Source organism: Anser anser (assembly GCF_964211835.1).
Source record: "Anser anser genome assembly, chromosome: 21".
NCBI lineage: Eukaryota > Metazoa > Chordata > Aves > Anseriformes > Anatidae > Anser > Anser anser.
Genome location: NC_139742.1, coordinates 10,601,629 through 10,620,389, shown reverse-complemented (window position 1 = coordinate 10,620,389; position 18,761 = coordinate 10,601,629). Strand labels below are relative to the sequence as shown.

The 18,761-nt window shown below is 40.0% G+C and overlaps 1 protein-coding gene across 2 annotated transcripts in view; it reads right to left on the bottom strand.

The window, feature by feature from the left end:
- The window catches only part of DAB2IP (DAB2 interacting protein), a 224,258-nt gene that overhangs the window by 190,206 nt on the left and 15,291 nt on the right, over nucleotides 1–18,761 (bottom strand). Inside the window, exon 1 of one of the 2 annotated variants that reach the window (XM_083807465.1) lies at nucleotides 913–1,298. The exons of the other annotated variant lie outside the window; for it this stretch is intronic. Within the exon in view, the coding sequence (XP_083663591.1) occupies nucleotides 913–970 (58 nt within the window). The 5' untranslated portion in view covers nucleotides 971–1,298. Of the gene's footprint in view, nucleotides 1–912; nucleotides 1,299–18,761 lie in introns of those variants that run through there. 2 annotated transcript variants of the gene reach the window in all.

Genomic DNA, 18,761 nt, shown 5'->3' with positions numbered 1-18,761 from the left:
CCGTGATATTAACACTGCAGTTACGTTGTACTAAAAGCTCCGGGTTATCAGCAGAAAATATGCTGCAGGAATTCCAGAGGTAGCTCTTGAACCCTATCTATGTTGAAGGTAGAATACTTTGTGGATTTCAAACTGCATACAGAATAGCACTAAATACATATGAAAAAGCTGAGGATCAATGTATTCTGAAAAACACAATCTCAAATGGTTTTTAAAAATGTAAACAATTTGTTGTCCTCAATGCAGCCAATCCACCGTACTAACAGAGAAAAAAAATCTAAGATTTGCAATTGCAAACAACTTTTCACCCCAATTTATGCCTTTTGTATGTCTTCTAACAGACCAGATAGCAGAACATCAGCATGTGGAATGTTATAAATCCAGGGAATAGCTGCAGTTTTAACCACAGACTTTAATTCCAGGGTGAATTTATGTGGTCCACAGCTAAATATATCCCTCTAAGTAAATTACTCACTGCAACTGCCTTTAGGAAAGCTTTCTGCAGATAAAGAAACTGTTTCCAAATGCTAGGCTTGACAGACACACAGCATAAAGTTACATTCTTTTCTCACTGGCAAAAAAGACCCCCAAACTGAATAAAGTAAAATAAATAGGTTACTGTCCTCTCTGCAAAGACTGCCCAGGAGATAGGTTAATGAGGAGAGCACCGATCCTGCTGGATTACTTCTTACAATACCCTGTTTATATCAGTCTACTACATGCCTATCTTGAAACCCTGTAAACAGAGTGATTTTTAAGATAATGTGAAGCACATTACCACACTCATTTCTACTGATCCATGCAGAAGCCAGTAAAAACACATGCCTAACCCTGTGCCTTAAGTAGGATGTACAACTCAGACGCTCTTTCGCTATCCTTTATTTCCTCTTTTCTATGTTTTCTACTTCTTACCATTGGAGTTGTCCTGGTCCAAGGGATTATCTGGTTCCATTACTTCAAATAAAAGCATCCAACATGCAGTTCTCCATGCAGCAGAGGCATAAAAACACAGCAGTTGCCTAAGCTGATTCACCTGATTTATGAATTAGTGCTGCATCCATAAGAGGCTGTGTTTCTTCTTTTGTATTACATCTGGCTGCTTTTCCAACTAGATGGCTGGGTATTACAGCATGCAGGCCTTTTTCCAGCATCCTCTTAATGCATTATATTTAAAGTAGCAGCAACCTTTTTCTCCCATCCCCCAGAATAAGTTACAGCAATGTAACTAGGCTGAGCTGGCAGAGAGCGGAGCTCATTCAGAACAGGACCTGCAAGCGTTCTCCGATCCGTGTTGCTGCATAAAGAGAATGACTGATACAATAAAAAGTAAGTGGGGTTTGACACGGCATGGTACGCACTGCAGAAAATCGCACCAAAACCAGCAAAGGTCTTGAGGGCTTGGGGAATGCCTTCCGAAGCCACCAGTACCCACCCCCTCCCACACAAACACAAATTATGTCCTGTTCCCTCCTCCCCTTCCCCCCCGCTCCAATCTTTTATAACCCTGGATCTCCTCCAGCAATAGTCTGTTCCTTTACTCAGTTTATAATAAACTCTGCCATTCCCTTGTGTCCCTAGGGCTGTCTTGGAACGGAAAGAGGCTGTTTGCAGAATGAATAGACCAGCCACTGCCTAACAGGGAGGCAGCTCGGGGACTCTGCGCTGGGCAGCTGCAACTTGCTGCAGCAACAGCCGTCTGCTGGGCACCTTGTCCCGCATTTACCTCCTTTGCCAAGCCAGGAGCTGCTGCTAAGCTGGCTTCCTGAGAACCTTCTGCAAACGAGCTGGGGGCAAGCACCGGCTCTGATAGAATCAGGTGATACACGACACGAAATTCTGGAACTGCAGACCCTCAAAACAGAGATAACGTTAGTTGGTGGTTAGATCGCGGGACCAGGAGCCAGGTCACCTTTGTTGTACTGCTGGGTCTGCCACTAAGTCCCTGAGACTTCAGATAATTCAGAACTCTTCTTTGTGCCTCAGTTTTCCATAACAGACATTGAAATGTGTCTTATCTCACAAGAATACAGCTGAAAGTTCCCAACTTTAAGTGCTTTGAACTTCTTGGATAAATGATACAGAAGAGGGACTGAGGAAGATGACCCATCCCACCACCTAGATGAGAAATACTAAATTTTACTTTCTCTGAAGACATCTCCAAAAAAATAACATAAAAAGATATCAGTGTGCGACTATAAACCAAGGTGTCTCTCTGAAAGGTGAAGTTACGCCATTACAACAACCCTGGAACAATTTTCCAAATTCAGACTTTCAGGATCAGTATTATTTTGAATGTGTTATTCAAACTCTTTCTTTAATACTCCACCAAAGGCATTAAGATTATCTCGTTCAAAAAAAGAATGCTTTTGTTTAAATCTAAGGCAAGGATCACTCTAAACACCTACAACAGATTTAGTGCATTTTAGGTTTGTCATGGCTGATGACACAGGATTCAGAGGCAGACAACAAGAGTGCAGGGTTTTCTATTTTGGTGCTCCTGGGTAATGCTTCTGCCTTACTAGCTCACTCTTTACAAAGTCATGTAACTTGTGCTTTAGAGCTGACTATTCATGCTTGGTGCTACAAGCTGTAGGCGGACAAATGAATGGCTGGCTGAAGGGAGAAAAACATGCAGTTCTGTATGGAGAAATTAACCTAGCAGGTTGATATGACTCTACTGTAATTGTACCTTACAAAAACACTTTAGTACTGTTCTTGAGAATTATGCCATATTAATAGAAGAAAAACTCATTTCCATGTATTTGTTTTAAGTATTGCTCAGTATATAGTCCCTATTAAATAATGTTCTGAGATCTCTGCCTTGGTCTAAATTACAGTGCTGCAAACCCTATATTCTCTCTTCTAGCACCCTACGCTCCCTATGTTCTTTACAACTTCACTACTTCTCCCCCTCACTGACAAAACAAAAAACCTCCCTCTTTCCACCTTCCCCACAAAGCCACCTACTCTGTGACTACAGGAACACGGCACTCTGCCTGCCTGCAGCCCTCCACCTGTTTGGGGTCATACATACAGTCTAGGATTTAGTACATGATAGAAAAAAGTGCGTTAACTCTTGACACACACATGCTACATCCATGCAGTCTGACGTAACAAAAGCTGACCACGGTAGGAATAGAAGGGACTTAGAGACATTTTGGAAGCGAGCAGTCCTGGCCATTTGGCTACCCTGCATCCCAGGGTCTGGAACTGCACCAACGTACACACACGGTGACTCATTAACACGGCCTACCTAGGTCACAGGAGATGAACTCCAGATGCTGAGAGATCCGCGATCATCCATGTATAGCAGTACAGAGTGCTGTAATGCTCACTGCCATTGACGGGAATTATATAAAGAGAGAATTTGTATTTTTCCATGAAACAGAAACTGTGGATACATAATGTACTTTTCATAGACAATTTAGTACCAGGAAAGAATAAACACCTGTGAAATCCTTCCTCGTGGTGAATCAAGAATAAGCCGGTAATGCTAACCAAACAGCCAAGACCAAGAAACTGAGACAGGAACAGTGAGAAATAATACTTATTTAGGCCTCAATGACTGTATATGAGAACTGATTTGACTTTAATGTCGTCAAAATGATTTGCTCCTCTGCAGTTACGGCCCTAGTAAAAATTAATCTTTAATGTGCCAGTCAGAATGATGTCAATATTTTGGCTGAAGCAGTACTCACAGTTTCTAACAATCGAGCAATTGTCATGCATTCTTTGCTTGAGCACAGCTCATGCCGTCAGGAAAGGAGCTCATGCAATGATTTTGAAGAGAAAGGGACAGTTGGAAGACCAGGGCTTTGATCACTAGGGATTTTAATTGCTCAGGCACTGAATGGAAAATTGCAGAAGTAAAGAGGGAAATGATTTTCAGACAAATGGCCTGAATGGTCAGAGGCTATGCTAGACCAAATCCTAGGAAAAGAGCCAAGCACACTGAACTAATGAGTGTGGAAAGAGAAGTCTAGCTAGCATATTCTCTGGAATACCTATGAGGTTAAGCAGAACACAAAATTTAGAGTTTGGGAAAGCTGACTCTTCAAGGAAGGAATTTTGAAATGGTTGGAAGGAAGTGGAAATTAAATGTACTCTGTTTCTGTCTAATCAGAGCATCTCTGCATTCCCCTAGATAGGCAGTTATGAGACAAAAAAAGGACATTCTAATTACCTAATGTCTGCATGAGGTTAATTTTAACACCATCTACCTGCCATACTCCAGTTGTGTTCAATGTGTAAGACTTTATGTCACAGGAATTGGTAGCTACTACTACTTAACTCCTATTTCTTTTCAGTAAACATGGGAATCTTAGTTCACATTTGCCTTTAATTGATGCCGTAACTTGAAATTGTAAACAGGAAAGATGTTACTTGCTTTTAGTTTGCTATTAACTTCCTGTAAAACTGGGCAAATCAGCTCATCTCTCACTTACCAGCTACGTGGATCTGTATTTAACCTGTTATTCTTCATAAAGCAAGTTAACATTTCTGCATCAAGCTATACAGTTTAAGTTTGAAGTGGTAGAGATGCGGGGATATAACTTCAATTTGTTTCCAGGGAAAGGATTTGTTTCCTAAGTCTTTTTGGACCTGGTTTTGTTATTTTATACATAGTGACAATGGATTACAGTCAACTGAGAAGACTGTGAGAAGTCTACTTTCTTTTCTGAAAGGTGTTTTAAAGACCTCTAGGAAAAGGTAAGTAGAAATACCTGTATATATAAACAAGTAGAGTCAAAGCACATTTGAAAATAACATACTCTTCATCCACAAAACCATGTTGATATCATTTTTACGTTGTTCCTGATAGACCTTATGATAGCAAAATGATGTGTTATCTCTAACAGCCCCAGGACAACCCTGAAGTACATCAAACTTTGACTACATCTTACTTGTGCCAAGTAAACGTGACTACTCCACTATTTTAAAAAAAGACACAGGAACATAAAGCTGCAGGACACCTTCTTTGCCATCATGATTGTGACTTAGTTTGAAAGCTATAAAAACTTGAAGAGCCGTAACTATTTAAAGTTCTAATAGCCCTATAGTGAGTCTGTTAGAGCACAAGCAGGTAAAAAATTTCATCTGTTACACTTTAGTTGCTAATACGTGTGCAAAACCAATTCCTGTGGATTCCTTCTCAGTCTGTCACTTCAGTAGTGTCACGCTATGGGAGAGGACCAAGTTGGAAACGGAAAGATCTCCATTATTTAAAATAAAGAGAAAACATTTTAGGCTGCACATCTAGAAAAAGGATTGAGAAGAGGTTCAGTTGCTTTTCCCCTTGAGAAACGGAAGAGTGGTACATTATTCTGCCTGCTTTTTGATGCAGTCGTTGCTAGCCAGTGTAAAAGATCAGCATGATGCCACAGCTGCCCGCCACCACACAGTCCTTCTTTGAAACATAAATTCATATGTAGGAGGGAGCAATGAATGCATGCAAGTTGAAAAGCCAATGAAGCACAGACCTGCTTAACAAAACAGTCTGCCAAGGTTACTGGGGGTGTTGTCAAAGCCTCTTCTTTTGTGAGGCTGAATAACAATTCATACCAAGTAACCAGCCTCACAGTTTCTTTGGCTTTACCTGGCAAGTTTTCAAAGTCACTCTTCACGGCTGGGTCTGTTCACACTGAGATGCAGCTTATCTTGCCCTGGACAGCAAACGCAGGGATGATCATACTCCAAAAGTTCATGCCAAAGTCCTATTGTGCTGTTTTGCTGCTTGAACTACGTCTGTCGTAAATGTGCTTGTAGATGACACAAGCACAAATTGAAAAATGATACATCCTTGGTTACTTCATATTGGTAGGAAGAATTCCCCTGCCTCAGCAGCAACTGATAGCAATTCAACCATTTAATTTAACAAATCTGATTATAACTGGGATCTTCAAGAAGCCCCAGTAGCAGGGCAGCCCCAGTTGCCAATTCTATCCATGCCATTCTATCCATGCAAATGTTCTTGCTAGCACAAGCCTTGTTAAGAGAAGACTATAACCTATTTTAAGCTTAGTACTCAAGAACTTTTAAAGGGAGGTTTGTCTGCGGAGCTATCCAGAGCCATAAGGAAGCCTTTTTTCTCAGCTGGGTACTCTTTTGGAATATGAATCATATAATCTGGAGCAACAGGACAGACATTCTCCAAGGATACTTTATTTGGGGAAATGGAAATTTATACTACTAAATCTGCAGACTTTTACCCCAATTTTCTCAAGAAAGTGATGCTCTCTAATCACACATCTAAGGTGGCAACTTTTCATCCAGAACTAAGCAAAGTCCCACCACAGGGAAAAAAACAAACAAAACAAAACAAAACAAAACAAAACAAAACAGAAGGTGTAACAATTAAATGGAGCATGAAACGCTGGAAGACCTGTGTTGGAGAAAGAGTCTGTGAAAGATATTCCCTAGGATTTCAGTGCAAGAGGCTGTGTCTGTCATATCTTTCCCTTCAGTGCTCTCTGTGTTTTTGTGAACCATTAGGAGGTTTGGTTTATAAGACATTTTCTGGGGTACGAGCAGTTCAGTATCTGATACATCCTCAAAACATGTAACTTACTGAACCATCTTTAGCTTCAAGAGTTTTAAAATAAGCCAGTTCTTCAGATTCTGAAAAGATTGAGTTTTATATATTCAAAACTCTGCCACAAACTACCAAACAAAATGCTACAGAGCTGCAGATTTTATTGTAATCATGATTAGAAAATACATTAACCATAAATTATGGCTATGCAAGGAGTACTCATTGAATATTCTACCATGAAATATGCCAACAATCAATTTAATGCAGTCAATGTTTCTAAGACTGAAAAAATGAATAATGCTATTTGGACATTCTTTCACAGTAACCAGAACATAGCATTACCTCTTGCTACTGTACGCTTCAAACTGATGCAAGGATCTCTGAGCTTCTTCAGTAAAATCCTCCTGGCAGTTTAACGGAGGAAGATAAAACTAAACGGACTCCTGGGCAAAAATAACAAAAGGTCTACAACAGGCAGAGTTCTGTGCACAATTTACCAAGCTGTCTGTTGAGATTCTGCCCTAGCTGACTTTACAGATTCCTAACTATGTTTTTGCAGTTGTCTCCTAGAAACAGGAACAAGAAGCTTTCTCTGTTTTCTCAGCTCTTTAAAAAGAGTCTGCAACAGCTTTCTTCACATTCACTAACCAACATATATTCCCTTAATCAGTGGACGGCCTTAAAGAATGGGTTGTTCTTTGATACCATGTTATGTAAATGTAATACAATAGCAACTGGCATAGTGATATATCATTAATAAAAACTTGGACAAAAAGTGGCAATGGAAATTGCAATTCAGAGAAATACCCACACAAACATTTGAATACTTACCAGAACCTCTGGATTCTTGAGGGTGCTCAAACATTGGATAAGAATCTTAAAAGAGAAGATGTTGAAAAGTTACACAGTCCCTCCTTGTATCAAACAAAATTCATAATGACTATAGCTTCTGAAGTGTATCTTATCAAACAGCGAAATGGTGAAAATGAAGTGCTGTTTCTTGAAACATGGACAGAAGTTTCATCTGAGTTTTCTATGCAGGTTCAGGCTAAAATAACGTACAAACCAAATAAATTAATATACCCTTAACAACATCTGCTGGAAAAACAGCCCTGGTTGAGAACTTAAAATATATAAATCTCTTTTTACATACTGAAAATAATCTTCCCTCTTCCAGAGTGGACTACTCTGCTGCTATTTCTGCATTGGATGTGATGGGATAAAGATTAACTGCTATTTGTTTCTCCAGCCTGGATGCTAGGGCCCTGTTACCTAGGGCTGTTAGTAAAATATCCATCCCTCTAAGTTTGTAAAATGCTACAAAAATAAGAAAGGTTACAAAAAGCAAGCACAATGTTCAGATGCATCCAGTTTATGTGATCTCCAAACAGATGCAAGGAAGGTAAATGGCATGAATAAGGCTTTGCATGTTGTAAAGAAATGGACCCGTAAAGATGAAAACTAATGTCACACTGAGTATTAATTGGAGAGAAAACCCATATCCAGATCTTTTCCTCTGAAATCTTGGTTTCTGCAAATCAGTAGATTTTTCCCATGCATCCATAGTTACAGCATAGAAATATTGCATCAAAATATGTATTTCTTTCCATTTGCAAGTTATCTACAGTAATACATGCTACTTAGAAAGAAAAATTCCAGACAATGTTTAGGCACATGAAAAATGCCATTGCACTGAGAAAGAGACATATTCTGAATCCTCAAAGGCTGTCAAGGCTGCTTGCTCTGAGCCTATTTGTTCTTCCTTTCTTTCCTTCACTTATTGTTTCCTGTCTTTTCCTCACTCTCTCCCTTTTTGTTTAGGGATTCAGCTAATTGTTGTCCTTCCATATCAAGAAGCCTCTTCATTTTAATAGCTTTTTAGGATAAATTACTCCATATGGTCTTCTGCTTTATGTGAGATCCACATAACAAAAAGCAAAGATTTTGAACTAATTTTTGTTTCTTTCTATGTCACTCGAAGAGAGAAACACAAGATAAATGACATCTTATACTTTCCTCATGTTTCTAATCTGTTTCTGATAAAATAGGCCTCTATCATCTCTTCTTTTTTTTGGCATATTATTGTCATTCTACCTCTTTGTTGTCCGCTAACTTCTGATTTCACATTCACTTTTTCAATACTCTTTCTTGCTTTAGGCAGAATAAAAGTATGAGAATACGGTCTCTGTTCCTACTCAATTAGTTTTGCCTGAGCTAAGACTTCAGAAATAGATCTAACCATATGACATAGATAAACCATTTTTTTTTAACCCAAGGTTTCCATGGAATTGTTGAGATATTGGTGTGGGTATGAAGTACATAACAGCAAATCTCATTTCAGAGTCAGACAGAAAATGAGAAACTTCACTGAAATCAACGGAAAAAGGAAGGGTAAGGTGAAAAGGCAGAAAATAAATACTCATCTTGGCATGTGACAAAAGACTGCGAGGTTCAAACCTGCTATTCATTACTCTGATGAATAAAAATTCCTGAATAATCCATCATCTGTACTCTCTTCCTTTCCTGACCCCTATAATACTCCTCCAATCAGTCTATGCTGCTTCTGCAAGGTTTATCCTTTGCTTTATCTACAGAATGTGTGGGGAAACTACAACAGTTTCCCACTATCTTGGTTTATAGGTACACCACAGATTAGCCCTCAGGTGAGGAATGCTTCTTCCACTTACCCTCAAATATTTCTTAAGTCAGCACAGATTAAGGTGAAATAGAATTAACATCTATTTGCAGCATTTTAGGCAACATAGCTACAAAGACACCGGCCAAGAAATGAAAGAAAAACATTTTAATTTACTTAAACAAAAATAAAGTGCAAAATTTCCCCTCTCCCTGTGTGAAGATGATGGAGGTAATTGTTTTTCTCACATACAGGCATTCTTCCTGCATAGCTTACACTTCAAGTTCCACTCAGTAAAGTCACCCCTTCCTGATGGAGCATGCTATTTTTTATAACTAATCTTCTTTTATAGCTAATCTCCTCTAGAAGCTCCAGTGAGGTGTACAATGCTTTGTCGTTTTTTTCCCCACTCAGACTTATTCACTTTGTCTATGTTATCCTTTCCCTTTCCTCCTTCTCCACAAAATACATACTTTCTGGTTATTTTCTTCAGTTATTTAGGGCATAATCTTGATGCTTCTCTAAGGAAGCTGAGCTCTCTCTTTCTTGTAGATGTAAATATCACTTAGCTAGACCAAGTGTCATTGCCTATGCTTGAGTGGCAAATTAACTCCCTGTCTAAGCCAGGAAAAAAATTTCCATCTCCTCTTTAGAGTATCAGCGTGCAATTTTAATTGTGGAATTTTTATTTTAGATTTGTATAGCAACACAAACACTTGATACAAACATCTAAATTGGATAAATGAATGTAATTCTTTACTAGTTCTTGACTTCAGTCATATGTGAAGCCATTCTAGGGTAACACTTTATCCTCTAATTTAGGGATACCATGAAATGAAGCTTCCATATAAATCAAACTTAACAGAACAAAAAAGAAAAAAAAAAGATCAAATTGTTAATAATGGACAGCACTTCTGCCATTCATCACCCAGGCCCTGTGAAGAACTTGCTACTTAGAAGTTAGCTGTGCATTATGTTCTTCCTGTTTTCCCCTTTCCAAGGTTTTCTAAACCTGTCCACAGCCAAATCAAAGAAGCCAGTGGTTTTCCACTCTGCAGAGGTTACCCCTCTATAGATATGCCTACTGTCACTTCCCACAAGTCAAACAACTGTCTCTTCCCAAAACTGCACCTCTTTTCTCTCTAATTTACTTGTAACCACTCTTACCTGATCCTCTTTCTTTACTTCCAATGCATCTCAGTTTCTAGGATTGCTTTCCATATTGGACTAGGTCCTTTTATATTTCAGAAATTTTGCTCTTAATCACGCTTGACTGACCTCCTGTGCACTCGTACACAGATAACTTAGACCTGTGCAAAGGCCAGAGCGTGTGCTGTAAGGCCACGCGTGGCCCTGCAGCAGATGGGGAGGAGAGGTCTACATCACTTCGTGACTGTCACCTCCTCGTCACCCAGAGCACCAGAGATGCATGGGGTGGAGCTGAAGTAAACTACTACAGTTCTGCTCTCTGCCCTGGTGCATCTGTGCCTGGGCTTCAGCTCTGCAGGAAACAAGCTTAACCTACCCGCTGGGGAGAGCTGGCCACACGTAATAGCCATATGTATGTTTATGCACACACATACATGCCTTAGAAATTACCAAAGACAATTAAAGCACAGACTGCTAATGCTCCAGCCAAAAGAATAATTTCAGTGTTTAGTTATGTAAGCAACCCTCAGATCCCTGCTTCACAATCTGTTTGAAATTTAAGGAACATGTAGCCTTTCTGGAAAAAACTATGGACCAAATTATGTAGTAAAATCAACACAGTTTTCATTTACAAACAAGAAAAATTTGATCTAAACTTTCAGTGTTTATTTATGGTTTTGTTTTCCTTGTCATTTGTTCATTTCTAAACCTGCATATAGGAGAAGGCGCATGTTGCTTTTGCTGTAATTTTGTCTTTTGTCGTTATTTCACACGCCATTTTCTGCTAGTTTACAGACCATGAACAGTCCACAGACCACACAGGTTAGGAAACACTACTCGAGATGTGCTAGCTTTCAGTAAACATCTATTATATCTCTGCATGTTTTCAAGCATATTCAAAAGCAAACCTCTTCCATTCAGCTTTTCTATGCTACTTCTGTGAACACAGGGCCCTGCGAATACCATATATGCGATAATTGGCAGGTATCTAACTGGAATTATCAAGTATGACCTACTGCAGTATATAACTGCATTAAGATTCAGCTGCTGATCCTACCGACTGTTCAGCATCATCTGCAGACATATATATGCTCCTCTCCCTGCGCAGAATTATCATCTTCAGAGGCTACAGAATAGACTCTCTTCTAGTTTTGTTAAAGTAACTGAGACTATTAGAATGGTTAGAAGAACTTAAAGAACATTTTTCCTCCTTTTTTTGGCAGCCTACTTTATCTGATCTAGCAGTGTCCTGATTTGCCTTCTTATTCTGACAAGGAGATATAACAGATTTCTATAATCAGTTCCCAACACTTGATAGAATAATTTTAGTGTCAGATGAAGCTAGCTTTGCCTGATTCTAGGAAATGCCTGTCAGTCTGCACAGGCTGTGATATCCTCTATCAGGCTTCTCTTCTGCTGCGGGTCTCTGTCATCATCAAACAGATCCTCCCCACTTCTGATTCTCTAGGCACAACGGGCATGGCAGTGAACCGAGACTCTCGCAGGATTACACAAAGTGCACCTTAGGCACTGGAGTCAGGGGTTCGAAGCTCTTTGAGCTCCTGTATGAAGTGACAATTTCATTTCCCTTCATTTCCCTTTCTTCATTCTCTCGTGATGTCTTGGCAACATTTTATTCCAGTTCAACATTAGCTGCTTTTTCTCTCACTTCTTTTTATATTCCTTTCTCTCCCCATCTGGTAATTTAAAAGGAAATTGCATGGTATTCAGCATTATCAGCCAATCTGTTTACTCTGCTCTTGTTCAAACTAAGACCGTTCCTCACACACTGAGCTGCTCTGTCTCACCCCCATACACACTATTAGTATCCTCTAAGCCTGTATTTTCTTTCATACGTCACCTACAGCAGTAACCCACACTTCCAGAGGTACAGATCTTCCTAAAATTTTGTCTGTTTTTAAATAAAGACATGGGAATAGAGGTCTGCGGAGAAGAAAAGAGCTGTCCACATCTGGGCCTTCTCTCGCTGCCAGGCAGCCATAAAGCATTAGGCATGCCGGCACACACGAGAAGGAAAAGGCCTTGACGCCATTCTGGCTACCAGAAGAGCAGCATTCACAGCGACAGATTCCACACCCAGCCAGGGGAGACCATCCCCACGCTGAACAAGCTTTCTCTTTAGAAACACCTTCTCGGTGGGCCAGAATTCCTCCCTCCCCCAGGACCAGCCCAGCCCTTCCTAGCAGTGACTCCTCAAAGCGCCCCAAATAACTACTGTGCCGCACTGCTGTCCGGGCTGACGCTGACTCGCTCCACATCACACAGTTCATGATTTCATCACTGAAGATAAGGCCAACTTTGACCTGTGTTCCAACTCCTTCAGATCCAGAATTAATAATACAATAGCTACTTTGATCCCTATCAGTGGCTAATGCTAACAGTAAAACGCTGAAACAACTCTTGATAGCAACAACGTGAAAGTTTTGCGCACTCAGGCACAATAAGCATAACTGGTATTAATGTATTTTAAAAGCCATCAGAGAAACAACTGATAGGAAAGGCTTTATTGAACCTGTTAGTGAATTCTCCTCTCATGATCTACTGAAATATTTTAGATAGACATCATCCTTTCAAAAAGGAGATAACATTTTGAGTGATAAATCCTATTTCCTTAATTCTTCAAAAAAATATGAACAAGAATGGAACTGAAATATGCATCTGTTTCTTTGGAGATGATATCAGGTGGAAAAATTGATCTCCAGGATGAAATGTCATACATGAAACTATCTGGCTTGCTTCTGAACATAGACTTGACATCCAGTCACTGCTCTCAAGTTGACCTGTGTTTAGCAAGGCATTCAACCATATGTAATTTAAGCTGATGAACAAAACAAGCTTGTTTCCAAGTAGAAGCATTTTACTTAATTGATGCTTTGATTAAAACAAGTCGTGTCAAAGTTGGTGAAAGCTGCTTAACTGGCAAAACAGCAAAGACCAAATTCTCTGGGGGCCGAGTAGGAAAAAAATACTGATGTATATGTACTTAGCACCTGGGAATTAGGAAAAAAAAAATCTGACTTCTGTATGAATTTGTTACTATTAATACAAATCTTTACTTATGTGCTGAAACAATTGATTCTTGTGTGATGGGAAAGTAGATCAGAATAATTTTACTGAACATTGGAGCTTGACTTCTTACCAACAGCAGGGTATCATGCTGCTATATTGTATGTTGCTTAGCAATGTAATGTGGGAAGCAGCACCACAGTCCTTGACAGCACCATTGTCCATTGAAATGCTTGTGAAATATTACCTGGGTTATATAAAGATAGCACACAGTTATAGAAAAAGAGCATAAAGTTTCAAAACAGGACAAAGGCAAAGAAGAAGGCTGTAAAGAAAAGGCATTGCTATTCCAATGGCAAAAAGGTCTCCCTGGATGATCTTTCACTCTCTGAATACACACAGCATAAATTAAATGTGGAGAAATTGTATCTGTAAAATCTCATTACAGCTATGCTTATAAATGATATACCGTACTGTACAGCAACTGCTCTAACAGTTGACTAGCTCTTCTCCATATACATGCCAATGTCCCTACACTGCTACCCTATAAAGAAGACCTATCATTTATTATTCTGGTGCTTTGCTTTGGTGGAAGACTTTTGTGCTGTGATATACTGACTACCCATAGTGAACAGAACACATACAAAACAGGGAGCATAAGCAAAGACAGATTTGTTCTACAAACAGATTATATGCTACATATGGGAATATTCACCTCACGGCTTCACGGTATACCAGAGGCCACAGGTGTCAGACGCACGCCCTCCCGTATTCACCACACTTGCTTTTTCTCTGGTGTCTTTCGCGTAGAGAAATGTTATCCTGCTCTTGCTTGATCAGCTCTGACAGCCTCAGTATAACAGCCACTGCCAAGATTTTCCTTCATGCGTGTCCCAAAATGTTTCTCTGGCCCATATTCCAGCCATTCACCACATTTTAACTAGCCAGAGCAAATAGCTTGGGTAATCTGTTTTCTGCCATTCGAAGCAGATGCCAAGGCCTGAGTACCGAAGCAAACAGGAGTGCTGCTTCACTGCTCAGTGTTGGGACGCTCTGAGGCTTCAGCATTTCCAGTGACACCCCTTTCTCCTGCACGGTTTCTCATATGTTCACCTTTCCCTGGTGAGGCCATTGCATAGTTTTCAAGTGACACCTAAATGAGCTTGTGTGATAGCGTCATTAATAACTCAAACAGTACTGAAATCCTCTGACTGCTGCAACAGGAGGTCTCTCCAAAAGAAGGTGGGTCATGTTTTGCTACTCTTGCCAGAGACTACTGCTGAAGCATTTTCATGTCGCACACCAATGGAGGAATGAGCCCAACTGGGTCATCCACCAACATCGCTCTATAAAACTTTCCATCACTTTTCCATCACTTCCCCTCTTAGCAAAGCAGCTGAGACCAGGAAGCTGCACTAGACACTGGCAGTACACAGAGAGAACGCACAAAACTGAATGTGTACATGGGAAACACACGACCATCAGATCGAATCGAAACAGGCTCCAGTGCTGTATCACTGGATTCATCACACTCTCGTTTTTGTAATCTGAAGCAGCACAAGGCTCATATTCTTACTTCAGCGTATGGAACAAGCCTCAGATTATGATGGTTCATAAAGATGCAGGAGCAAATCTGCATCTTAGTTAAAAAAAAAAAAATACTGAATAGACATGACAGATCCTAGGGGCCTTTCCAAGGAACAATTCAATATTTCCTTTTATAGTATTTGGCAGAAAAACACCACAGAGTTTATTCAGCTTGAATTAACTAATGGATTTGAGCATTCCCTTTAACAAAGAGAAAAGATGTTGAGTTACACTGACTGCAGGGTTATTGAATGCTTTGGACAAACCTCATAAACTGATTTACCACAGAATCTGTGCTGGCTTTTCTGGTTTTTCTCTAAACTTACGTACAGTGATGCTTTATACTTCAAAACGAGAATTCCTAAATTTGTTTAGAAACATTTATTTTTGTTGGTGTACTACTTTCCCTTATTAAAAATACAAAAATGGAAACAACTAAAAAAAAAATATATATAATGCTGTTGAAAGAGTCATCAGAACAGAAGCAAAAGTTTCAGACAGGCCAGATCCCTCGGACATGCCAGCAAACCCCCCTGCACAAGCACACAGTACACATTTCTTTAGAGGGCCCACTACCCGCAGAGCTGAACCTCAGATAAATACAGGAGTACCAATGGTGAGATTTACCCCATACAACAGTAGTAAGCCACGCTCATCTTCAGTCAAGAGGAACCTGGTTTTGATCTCAAGGAGTATGCATTTGATATGCAATGACCGTTCTCCTACATCAGCGCTGAGCTGTTAAAGCAGGAAGGGCACTCAGCTGAGAGCACTGCTTGCCTCCCTCTGAAAATGGAGCGTTTGCTGTGGAGGCCTTCCTGAGCACACGGCCGCTATCAAACCTCTGTTCTCCATATCCCACTTGTTACCTGAAAATAATGCATTTGATAATTTAAACTAGTAAATGCACAACACTGACTGGGTCATTCCTCTTCACTAATCAGACATATAAGGTTTTCATGTCAGGCCTCCTTTAGCCTTCAAATCACTCCATATTTCTTTGAATTCTTTAATTTGATTCCCTTGACTTAGTTTTTTAAGCTTCTACCACATATTCTTGGTTTCTCAGCCTTGGCTTCCTTTTATCCGATCTGAAATTAAGATCTATTCTGTGCCCTCTATGCCTCTAATGGATTTTCTGCTTAAACATAAGTGAACGTATAATTCAGCCAGAAGCTTTTTCGTAACAGTGCAGTCTTACAATAGATTAAAAGCAGCTAGCTTTTCCTAATGCAAGCCCTTCTTTGGACCTAGTGCTTCAGAGAAGTTTAGTATAGGCAGACTTCTTCCTTTATTCCTTACTTTCATCCTGAGGAAGGTGTTTTTTATAAAAATTCACTAAACTTCAAGGCTCTTTGTTTTCTTCATTTTTATTTTTATCAGTTTTCAGCTCAGAACTGGAAAAAGATAGCTTGCTATCTTGCAGATAGAACTGCACTCTGTCTTGCTATCTGTAAAAATATTTTTTGCAAGGAGAATAGCAACCCCACCTACCCAGGCTGTTGCACAGAACAACTTTCAAAGTCTGCCCTTACACTTTTCACCTTCTCAAGCACGGCGAGCTCTGGAAGCACCCAGACGTGGGGAACAGTTGCAGTTACAGGGTGAGCAGCAAGAGCATTCCTGGCTTCCTCACAGCCAAACCTTTCGGCATCAATCAGCATCATTCACTGGGGCTGTCAGTTCAAGCCCACAGACCCATCAGATACTCATCCTTGTATTTCCTTGCGACGCAGCTAAGCCTCTGGACTGATTCTCTCTAGTCAGAGGATGAAAAACATACCTGAACAACAGCTGGTGCATGCAGTCTGCCTCTAATTTTTAAAGTTGCGAAGTCACCAGTGTTAGGGAGGCTTCTTAGCCTTTGCAGACCAACACTCGCCTGCACCACAAGACCTTGCTCCACATTGCTTCAATGCACGACTTACCAGCAATAAATACAATTAACTTACAACAGAGAACCTAAACTTGTCTCCTTGTCCTGGAGACAAAATAAAGAAAACAGCTTTTCTTAACTGATCCCGTGGTTAATGTGCAGCAATGAGGCAGACACCGGCTCCCTCAGCGTGTGACTTCTGGCAAGGGGTATCAATGCACTAAGCCCTTTTCACTGGGATATCTGCAGAAAACAGTCAGCACCAATGCTTGATGGCACCTTGTAGCGCTGCCTTTTGTTTCTCTACAGAAAAAGCTTAAACTCCCTCTTGTGGGTAACTGGAGAAAATCCTTTTTGTAAGAATCCACAGCAGTTGGCAGGATGGATCTCTCCCTTTTCTACCTTACGTTCACCACTCCAGCACAGGCTGTGTGGTCTCCACCCCTGGAGGGTTTCAATACCAGCCAAGTTAAAGCCCTGGGCAACCCGGCCGACCTGACAGCTGACCCTGCTTCGAGCAGGAGCCTGGATTAGAGACCCCCTCCTGGCCCCTTTAACCTCAGTTATATCTTATATTCTTTTGATCCTATACACACAGAAAGAAGAAAACATACGCCAAAGAGAGCACAACAGTTGCTATAGAAGAGAAAAAAAAATATGGAAGTGTATTAGGAACCCCATAGTATTTATCTCATTAGTTCCAAACGTAGCTGATGTCATCATCTCATTGTGGATTTTCGGCAAACTACTGTAGGAAACATGGCAATGTACTGCACTGTCCTAACTGCCAAACTGAGTGAAGAGAGAGTAATAATGAACAGATGTACAAATAAAGAATTAATCATTTTCCTACCTGAGACAACCTGCAGGATAGTACAGATATAGATATGATACAGACAGCAGCACCTAAAATATTTTCTCAAGAGCCTCTTTTTATATCTGTACCCCAAAGTAACCACAAATCTCAGACATACACACTGCTAAATTACATGATGCACCACAGCCTAATTCTTAAAATACTTGGGTAGCTACAAGCATAAATATTTACTTTCTAAAAATAAACAAAACAATACATGTAGATGGTGTTTTACATCCACAAGTCTCAAAAAACCTTTAGGAAAGTTAGAGGAGCACTACAGAACCACAGAGGTTACAATCGTTTGTTTAAAGTTATGAGATCAGGAAAGTGCGCTGGATCTTTGTGCTTTGTTTCTGGAGACCAGCTCAAATCATCTAATGAAAATTCAGCCCAGTTGCCTTGCGTGAAACATAATGAACATTTTATGAGATGGCAGAGATGGCTACAGAAGATACAAAGGCAAACAAACCAGAGTTTATCACTCAGGAAATACTCACGTTGAAAGCCTATATGTAAGAATAAGCTCAAGAAATAAAAAGACCGTTTGAGTCATTTCTTACAAGGAAGCTTTATAGCACCATCAACAAGATACCAAGGCCATGGCAGTCAGAATGCTATCCCAGTACAGCTAGACCTCTTTGTTGCAAATCTTTTCAACCAGAGTCAACTGTTTTTCTTCAAAATTTTTTTTTTTTTAACAATCCAGCAGTCGTTGCAACTATGGGCAAGGGGCACTATAAGCACATGCTTACAAATTCTGGAATATGAACAAATAAAAGAGGAACAGAAGATATCCAAATCCTTTCAGACTGTATCCTGTTCATAAATTACATGCAGACATCATGGTCCCCTTCACTGATACATTTTTGTAGTCCTTAAAAGAACAGTATTTGTCCTACTCTCTAAGGCTTCCTCTTTTTTATTTCCAGCATAGAAAGAAAGGTGAATTGATTGGACAGGAATAACCGAGTCTGGTTTACTCAAATATTAAAAAGAAAAGCACAGTTACATGAAAGCAGCACTAGAACCCCATTACTCATTTGTTTAGTCACACTGAAGGGGACAAATTTATTTAAAAAGAATTAGTCTTTTTCCT